This window comes from Lacerta agilis, chromosome 14 (genome assembly GCF_009819535.1).
Source record: "Lacerta agilis isolate rLacAgi1 chromosome 14, rLacAgi1.pri, whole genome shotgun sequence".
Taxonomy (NCBI): Eukaryota; Metazoa; Chordata; class Lepidosauria; order Squamata; family Lacertidae; genus Lacerta; species Lacerta agilis.
This window is the reverse complement of record NC_046325.1, coordinates 37,572,976-37,582,827: the sequence shown is the minus strand read 5'-3', so window position 1 is coordinate 37,582,827 and position 9,852 is coordinate 37,572,976. Positions and strand designations below refer to the sequence as shown.

The following is a 9,852-nucleotide window of genomic DNA, read 5'->3' as shown; positions in this document are numbered from 1 at the left end:
CGCTAAAAGCCTTGCTCTTTCCTTAGGGTTTTAAAAAATATATTATATTCTGATATGTGCAAAAAAAAAAATCCTCCCCCAAAAACCACAGACCCCTCCTGTACCCCAAAACTGTTTCGGCTTGAAATCAGGAACCTGTTTTAACAAGAAAGAAGGGAGATGCTGGCAGGATTGGCAGAAGGTCCAAGGAAGTCTTGTTATGTTGGATTCCAACAGGGCGGTTCTTCCACCATTGCCTGCCTTGGCTAAGAAGGAGGGAGAGAAGGGCTCCTGTTTTCTTCTTCTCCATGTTCAGGTGTCAGGGGCTGCAACTGTGGTGTTTCCTGGCAGTCTCTTCACATTTATCATTCCGCTCTATCAAGGGCCTCTTTCGGGGAAGACAAAGCAAGAAAAAACAACAGCATGATCACTGTCAATGTTTGCTTGTTTGTTTGTTTGTTTTAATATATCAGGGTTTCTTTTCTCTTTTTTTATAATAATATTTATTGGAATTTTCCAAAAACACAACAAAAACATACAAAAAAGAAAAAAAATACAAAACTACAAAAATCAAAACATTTAACAAAAATAAAAACAACAATATTCTATTATTAAGAATCTCAACTATCTTAACATCTTTAACTGGACTTCCCCCTGTTTCCCCTTATTGCGTCCATTACAAAATATTTTATGTAACTTCCCAATTCAAATCGCTCACATCTTTAAAAACTAATCCTCAACTAAAAAGAAAAACATTTTCAAAATCTAATTCTAGATTCTATACTCTCCTAATATTAAAGGGTTTCTTTTCTCTGTCCTAACAGCAGTCACCTTGTCCATCGCTGGCTCCCCTGCCTTGATTTTAATTTTTAAATGAAAATCTGCCATAGGGTGGGGAGGGGAGTCAAATTGGGAACATTATGCAGCTTGGGAAGAGCACCACTGCTTTCCTGCTCAAAACGGCTTCCAAAAAGCGTCTGTGCTCCATGGGAGCAAACATCTTCAGAGAAAGGTTTCAGTCAGCACACTAGGGAACGGCCCGTACTGAGTCACCCTCATGCTTACTTTTATTCGATTTAAAAAAATAGAAGGGAGGCCATCAGGACTTCCATACTGTCTTGGTCACAGCTATGCCATACATTTAAAAGCATACAATGTTTAACAGTCATAGAGAATCCTGGGAACTGCAGTTGTTCAGGGTGCTGGGAAATTTAGTTCTGTGAGGCCCACATCCTTAAAAAGAAAACCAAAAAACCTGCAGTTCCTAGGATTCCTTGTGAGGAGGAGGAGGAGGAGGAGGAGGAGGAAGAGGAGAAGAAGAGGAGGAGGAGGAGGAGTAGTTTGGATTTGATATCCCGCTTTATCACCTTTAGAAGACATCTGAAGGCAGCCCTGTGTAGGGAAGCTTTTTTAATGTGTAATGTTTTTATGATGTTTTTATCTATGTTGGAAGCTGCCTGGAGTAGCTAAGGCAAGCTGGTTAGATGGACGGGGTACAAATATTATCAAACCCAGATGCTGCAATCGGCATGCCATCAACACAACCAATAATAATAATAATAATAATAATAATAATAATAATAATAATATACCCCACCCATCTTGCTGGGCCTCCCTAGCCACTCCGGGCAGCTTCCAACAGAGTATTAAAAACACAGCAAAACATCAGACATTAAAAACTTCCCTAGACAGGGCTGACTTCAGATGTCTTCTAAAAGTCAGGGTCCCACTACTAAGAAGGCCCTCTGCCTGGTTCCCTGTAAATTCACTTCTCAGTGAGGGAACCGGCAGAAGGCCCTCAGGGCTGGACCTCAGTGTCCTGGCTGAATGATGGAGGTGGAGACGCTCCTTCAGGTATCCTGGGCCGAGTCTATTTAGGGCTTTAAAGGTCAGCACCAACACTTTGAATTGTGCTTGGAAACATACTGGGAGCCAATGTAGGTCTTTCAGGACTGGTGTTATATGGTCTCGGCAGCCACTCCCAGTCACCATTCTAGCTGCCGCATTCTGGATTAATTGTAGTTTCCGGGTCACCTTCAAAGGTAGCCCCACATAGAGTGCATTGCAGTAGTCCAAGCGAGAGATAACCAGAGCATGCACCACTCTGGCGAGACAGTCTGCGGGCTGGTAGGGTCTCAGCCTGTGTACCAGATGGAGCTGGTGGACAGCTGCCCTGGACACAGAATTGGCCTGCACCTCCATGGACAGCTGTGAGTCCAAAATGACTCCCAGGCTGGTCCTTCAGGGGCACAGTTACCTCATTCAGGACCAGGGAGCCCCCCCACTCGTCCGCCCCCTGTCCCCCAAAAACAGTACTTGTCTTGCCAAGATTCAACCTCAATCTGTTAGCCGCCATCCATCCTCCCACTGCCTACCTTTTTATTTGCACGTGTGGACATCATAAACTCGGATGCATTCCTGGCAGCTGACATAGCAGCACCAGTGGAAGATGCAATGGCACTTCTCCTTCCTCTTCTCCGTCCGGGTGTTGTGGCCGCGGCCGCAGCAGAGCAAGTCGCACCCGTCGATCCCGTGCGAGGTCACATTGCACATCCTGTCTCGGGTGCCGAACGAGCCGGTCTCGGGGTTGGGCTCGCAGAAGTTGGGCGAGTTCTCGTAGTAGACCAAGTCGCGTTCTGTCGGTGGCTTGAAGAGGGCGTATTTCGCACGCAGCGTCTCCACCCACCCGCGAGATTCCCGGTGTTTCTCCACCACCATCTCCGAAGCGCTGTCGTATTTGTCCTTCAAGTAGTCGCCGATGGCGCGGAAATCCGGCTGGGCCCACCAGCATGTTTTGACCTCGCAGCTGCCCGACAGCCCGTGGCACTTACACTTCAGGTGCATGTGGTCCAAGATCGTCTAACCCAAAGCGAAACAACAACACACCAGTCAAGTCCAGAGAAGCAACCACAAACCATCTTCCACCTAGTCTCTATTGGGGCTATGGCCATGGACCAGGCAAGATTATTCTAATAGAGTGTCACCTCAGTTCTCGAATGTCTCCTTCGATGAACGTTTCAGAACCCGAATGCCGAAAACCCGGAAGTAAATGCTTCCGTTTCCGAACGCGCCTCAGAAGTCAAATGGCTTCTGCTGCGTGTTTTTCAATTTTCTCAACTGAATTTGCATGCAGCCCTTTGCGCCTTGGTTTTCGAACGTTTCAGAACTCGAACGGTCTTCTGGAATGGATTACATTCGAGAACCGAGGTTCCACTGTGTATATATAAGATTACAGCGGCAAGATTGTTATATGCACAAGGATGGAAGGATACAGTCCTGCTACGGAGGAATGGTTGATAAAATGATTGGACTGAGATGGCAAAGTTGACGTGCTTAATTAGAGAGAGAAAATCGTTGACATTGATTAAGGATTGGAAACTTATTGTGGTTTTTTTGCAGGAAAGCGAAAATGGACTTGTAATATATGGATTTGAAGACTGGAAAAATATTGGCTTATAGAAAATAAAATAGCTGTATGTTATTGAGTGAATAACTATATTGAGATAACAGACAGAGAACAGGAAGTCTTTTATCCTTTTCCATTTCCTTTTCTTTCTCCCTCTTTCCTTTTTCTTTTAAATTCTGATTTTATAACCAAAGATTCCATTAACTAGATGTAGTAGTGAAAATTTTGAGTTTTGTGTTTGGTGGTGGTGGTTGTTTGGGATTTCCCAACAATATAACACATGATCAGCATGCAAGTTAATTGTACAGTTGTTTCAGCCTCAACTTCTTCAGTGTTAATATTTTGTCATTTGGCCAGGGTTAGCGATTCTAAAGCTATTGAGAAAAATAAAAGGGATGAAGAGACATCTTTGCATAGTTCCTTTTTAGTGGTATAATTTTTTTCCCTTGAAAGCGAACTCTGCACTCAAATGCTTCTATGCAAATTTCTCTCATTAGACTTCTCAAAGACTTCTTCATTAAGGAAAAAATGTTACCAACCACTACTTTGCTCCATGAATTGTCATTCAAACCTTAAGGCCTTGATTTAATAAGGAAATTGGGTGGTAATTATGATAGAATAGTAAGCTTTTTAAATAGCGTTTTAGATTGTTCAGCCCTGCAAAGGCAAATTTATTTTATTATCCCCCATATTGCTGATGGGCACTGAGGATGAGAGTAGTTTGTCTAAGGGAAACTAATGGCAGAGGTCAAATTATTTGCAGCTCAGCCGTTTAGCTACCATGTTACACTGTATATGATTCCTGTCTTGCTAAATCATATCTGCATTTTGGCATGATTTCAGCACAATCCAATGCACATTTACTTGCTATTAAATGCAGACAGCTTTCAGCGGCTTCTTTTTACCTCTTCTCTGTTGACCAAGGCCTCCATCTCTTCTGTATATTTCTCCCATACTCTTGGATGTCACATTTACTTAACCCAGTTCTGAGTAATATTTCTGAATTTTTATTGGGTGACTATAAGATCAGTTCATAGGTTACGCTATGTCAACCCATGGTTTAGTATGAATGAGCAGATGTGCAACTTTCTGAGGAGAAGATAGTAGTCACTCCTCTCCCAGTACCACGGTCACTAGACTACCTTGGGCTAAACCATGGTTTAGCTTAGCATTGTGTCTAAACTCTGGCTTAGACAAACCACAAAAAGTAAACCAAGAACAAACCATGGTTTCAGCTCCTGGTTTGTCTGAAGCAAGACAAAATCAAGATAAGGGAGACAGACGTTTACTGTCCTATTTTGAAACTTGGAAAAATTATGTTTAGCATTTGGTGGTTTACTGTAGTTCTTTGCTGTTTTTTTATGAATTAGAAACATGCAGCTTTCCCCATGAGTTCAAGTACTGGACCGGAACGTGACCGCTTGGGTGCTTGGAATAAACATTTGTGTCCTGCGGCCCCAGAGGGTGGGACTAGATCCAATGGGCTGAAGTTACAGGAGAGTAGATTTGAACATTATGAGAAACTTCTCGGCGGTGACAACACTTGGGACAATGGGGCCAATTACATAATGGGTGGTAAGCTCTCTGTTGCTGGAGGTTTTCAAGCTGAGGCTGGACAGCCATCTAACAGGGATGGCTCTGGGTTTTCTACATGGTTAGACAAGATGGCCTCCTTAGGCCTGGGTTTAGTCACATTTTGGATTTCTCTGTTCATACACCAGAGGACTTTCCAGCGAGTAAGCTAGGCAAAACGGGGCAGGATGCTGTCTCGAGAGAAGGACAAAGAGGTGTGAAGGGGCACACTCACTGTTCTTCCAGCTTCATTATTGTGCCTGTTCATGGCGGAGCGGGCATCCGGGCGATTTTCTCGGGCGTCGGCAAACTCCCTCGAAACCAGCACGCCAAAGTCGGCGTCCTCGCTGCATCCTCCCCATTTCCAGCCTTCGCCCGGTGGCCCCTTGTGATGCGAGTCGCAACCGCAGATGGTGGACGTGCCTTCAGCACAGGAGCGAGTGACGGCAAAGGCCACGCCGGCTGAGGCGATGGCGTGGACAAAGGCAGATTCTCGCGTGGCTGCGAACAAGAGGCAAGAAAAAGACCCGGTTATTTTGCATGCTGTGAACTTATCATTTGCCTTCCTTTTCCCCTGCCTTATGAAGCAGCTATGGCTTTTGGATTTGAAAGTTCAGGTCCACAATCATAAAGTCCCCTCTTTGTTCTTTTTTTTTTAGCAGAATTAGATTTCTTCCAAGTTCTGCCTCCTGCTATCTGCCCTTTTAGTATTTTTTTTTTTTTTTAAAATTAGATTATGCACCATCTTTTGTTTTGTATGAAATATCACAGAGAGCTGCTTTGAGAGTTTGCGTCCAACAGTGAGGAATAATCCATCGCTGAGCTACGCTCAGAACAGGGACTGGGGCAGAAATGGAGGGGTTGGGCTCTTTGGAAAACGTGACGTTGTCCATTCACAAACTCCGGCATAAAGATTTAATTTCTTTTCTGTTTGTAGCTGCACCACATCTAGTAACAGCGTATCACTGGAAATCCCAGGTGGAGCTACCTCTTGAGACTGGGTTCAACAAAATTTGGGTTATAGCTAGTTCAGAACAACTGACCTGGCTTAGAAGAATTGCAAATGGGTTTATTATAAAGGAGAACATCTTTGATGAAACCTGGCCTCCCCTTTTTTTTCATACATAAGGGAAAAATAAAATAAAAGTTCTTCCACCCACCTCCCAAACCTGTCGGTGGAGAACCTATATGGACTGCCAACGTTTTAAGACCATGTAAATGATGCCATAGGCTTAATGCTGTGTTCTTTTCTTTGCTACGACTGTACTGTTTATATATATTTTTAAACTCCAAAAGCAAACGCTTTTCAACTGTAAAAAGAGTGCGCCTTCGATTTTAAATCTGCAAAACAAGAGTGCCTCTTGCCTTGGACGTTTTGGAACCGACTCGTGCTGCCCTCAGGAAGGTTGCCTTAGAAAACTAAACTAAGATTTGGCGTGTGAAGATAAAAAACTCTGAGGGGAAAGTTGCTACCTCGAAACCGACGGAGGCTTCCGAAGATTTGGGAAAAGGCAGTCTGGAAAAAAGCCCAACTCTCCACCCCACCCCATGAGGCATTTGGGGGGGGGGGGGTTGGGGTTGCCTGAGAGAGATTTCCCAGTGGTAAAATTGAAAGTTCCCAGAAGCTCTGAGGGGGCCGGGTTGGGGGGCAGAGCCTGGGTGGATTAGGGGCTCTTGACAGAGCTCCACTGTAACGGTCTCCTATCCAGACCCCGTTACCTGCTGGGACACTCAATTTGCCATTGTCTGCGGAGTGTCACACTGTATTACCCACATAATGTGGAATGTTTCTGCCAGGCCCGGCAGTACCCACGCTGGCATTCCCCGCGGCCACCCCTTGGCAACGGGGCCCGCGACCGCCCTGCCCTGCCATCCCCCCGCGAGCCCACCAGTCAGGCTAGGAAATCTCTATTGAGACCTCTGGTGCCGCCGGTCCTCCCCTCCTGGGCTCCGGGTGGCGAAAGGGCGTGTGAATGGCGCGGGGTTGTGAAACAGTTCAAGGTCTGGAACGATATCCCCCTGCCCCGGTGCACAGTGGGGATGGGAGCTTAGCTCTTTTCTCCTGGATATAAGCTCATTTTCTCTCCCTCCCCACCACCCGCCGCTGCCTTTAAATCTCCTGCGTTTATATCCAGTTCCCCCTCTTTAAATGCAAATTTGTCATCTGTGTCACAGCTGAGGAACACTGCTGGGTTATCACAATGCTGTAGGGCCATTTTGCAGCCTCCGGTTTCCTCAGCCGAGGCCCTGGAGATGCGGGTTTTGTTTGCCACATTTGTTCCAGGGAAATGCAGTCAGCCTCTCTTACACAGAGAGTCATTTGCTACGGCTCCCTGAGGAGGTAGCCTTTTCAGACCTGCGGGGACTCACCTTTAACCATTCCCCACACACCCCCTCAGCCTTTTAGAAACCTTTATTTATTTTTTAGGCCTTGAGGGGTGTTAAAAGCCTGTGTCTGGGCTGTGCTACTTCAGGCTGTGGGTGATAGCTGTCAGACTCCTCCATGTAAAAAACACGCACAACGCACTACACTTTAGGCCAGTGGTTCCCAACTTTTTTTTTTTTGCCATGCCCCACCTAAGCATTTCTAAAATCCTGATGCCCCTCCCCTGTGACATATAATTCTTATTATTCAGAAATAAGAAGATTATTCAGAAAGTGAACTTGTACTCACATGGAGGAAGCCTAAAAGGCCATTAACTTGGTCTAACTCATTCTCAAATTGCCCCCCCCCCCAAAATCAAATTGCCCCCCTGTGGGGCATTGGGAACCACGGCTTTAGGCAATGAGATATTCAGAAGATTGAACGTCCCCTAGCCTTTCTGCTGATATGCTAGTTTTCTATGTCAAGGGAAATGTCTTCCTGGGGGAGCATTTGATCATGTGTCCTACCCTCCGCAGCCTAAAAGGGATGAAGCCAAGACCAGGAAACAGGATTGTTCTTCCACTTTCTTGGTCTTCCTTTAACATGAAAATGCGGTACAGTTAATATGGCCCGTTTTAGGCGTGGCACTAAGTTCAGCTCAAATTTCAGATTCTGCTTCACCTTGGTTTTATTTATTAAAGTTAAGCTGCTTGTTAGCTTGGGCTTGCATGCATATGCAATTCGTATCCTCCCTGGTTCCTTCTTTCCAAATTTATCAATCGTGGGGTTACATCAATCATGTTGTTATGGCTGCCTGGCTAATAAATCATGACTGACTGATACATTAATCACTTCTAGGCAGAGGGAATTTTACCACTTCCCCAGATTTTTGATTATTCAGATGTGGAGTGAAATTCTCTTCACTTTGTGGGGAGGTGCCCATTTATTCCAAGTTGCCTCTTGGTATAAACTGCTGATCTGAAATTTAATGAGATGGGTGGGGGGCAATAAGAGAAAACGGGAATTAAATAAACAGCTCCGCAGGAGAATGAAATATCCATAAAAATGGTTTTTTTTTTTACAACCACAAGTTGTCACCTGTCTCCCTCCCTCGGAAAATAAAATGTACAAATTTAATGGTATGTGTAAATCCCAGCGGGCCTTGAGCATGATCCACTGGGAAGGCCACCTGTCCAATGAGATGGGTGAGAAACTCTGCAATGGCCTGGTAGGTTACTTTCACAGTTTCCCATTCAATTCATTGGGGTTTCCACAGGAGATCTGATTGCTGGATGGTGTGTATTGTTCCACAAGGCCTATATCGTTCTCCTGTGGGCTGTCTCTGTGCATAGGCTCGGTAATTTGTTAATCTGCACTTGCCCTTAGACAGAGAGGATGTGAAGTATACCTATATGTGAGATCAAAGTTCTGACTTACTGAGCAACTTACATGCTTTTTTCCCTTCCCTCCCTCCCTGTAAAATTATATCAGGACAACCTATGCAGCCGCCCTCTGTTGTTTGCAACAAAGCTGTAAATATTTTTGTAAAAACAAACATTCCCAGCAACATATAATTTGGCGTTGAAATCAGATGTATTTTTTTTTAAAAGGAGAGTGACACACACTTTATTTTGCAAGCCAACACTCCACATTAATGCCTTTAAGGTGTTACCATTAAATTTTTTTAAAAAATTCAGCTGTAATTTTTTAAAAATTAAAACCTTTTAAAGTTTGCACAAACTGGGTGCTGGTTATTGGCATGTTCTATACGATAATCATGAAGCTGCCTTCTCCTTTCGGCTCACTGGGTCAATGCCTCTCAGCCTAACCCAACTCACAGGGCTGTTGTGTGGAATAAATGAGGATTGGGAGAACCTTGAGCTCCTTGGAGAAGGAAAAAGAGTGGAGGGGGGGGAAGCAATGCATAATAATGAATAAAATGTGCTCCACTACTGGCAAGCTATGGGTGCCCCTCCTCTAACCCAGCTTGTGCTGTACCTTTATCGAGAACAGGCCCGAAAATGGCCAAGCTGTCGTCGATGGTGGTGCAGTTCCAACGGCGCCCTCGGAACTGGTGCTGGCATTCCTGGATTCCTAGCTTCACACCCTCGGCAACACTGGGCATGATCTCGATGTAGTTGCGGCAGAACCGGAGCTGCTTGGGCACTAAGCCAGGAATGGAACCGCACAGGATCGGCTGGGAGCCCAACGAGGTATATTGCTGGCCTAACGCGAGGGACCTGCAAAGGGAGAACATATACAACCCCCTGCTGAAAGGGCACCGGGCACTTTGTGTGCCCGCACTTACTCCTCCACCAAGTGGCAGATTGTCAGGAGCGAGCCAGCAGTAAATCACACCCTGCAAATGAGAGTTAACTCTTCATTCGCAAAATCAGGATCTGCACAGGAGGATCTGTCAGGCCTAATGAGCCCAACAACTCTTCTCCAGCAGATCTTGCCCCTATGAAGAGGTTGCTGGGACCTCCCCATGGTTGCCTAAGCCCCGTCCTCTTCAGGTTTCCCCCCAAGC

General features: G+C 45.4%; 1 protein-coding gene across 1 annotated transcript; it reads right to left on the bottom strand.

Moving 5' to 3' along the window:
* Positions 1 to 265: 265 nt before the first annotated feature.
* Positions 266 to 9,609, bottom strand: WNT3 (Wnt family member 3). Its single transcript, XM_033170688.1, has 4 exons — positions 9,321 to 9,609; positions 5,193 to 5,458; positions 2,355 to 2,838; positions 266 to 367 (listed from the first exon to the last, which is right to left on the bottom strand). The coding sequence occupies exons 1-3, from the start codon at positions 9,577 to 9,579 to the stop codon at positions 2,359 to 2,361; spliced, it is 1,005 nt and encodes a 334-aa protein (XP_033026579.1). The 5' UTR covers positions 9,580 to 9,609; the 3' UTR covers positions 266 to 367; positions 2,355 to 2,358.
* Between the last annotated feature and the right edge of the window lie 243 nt (positions 9,610 to 9,852).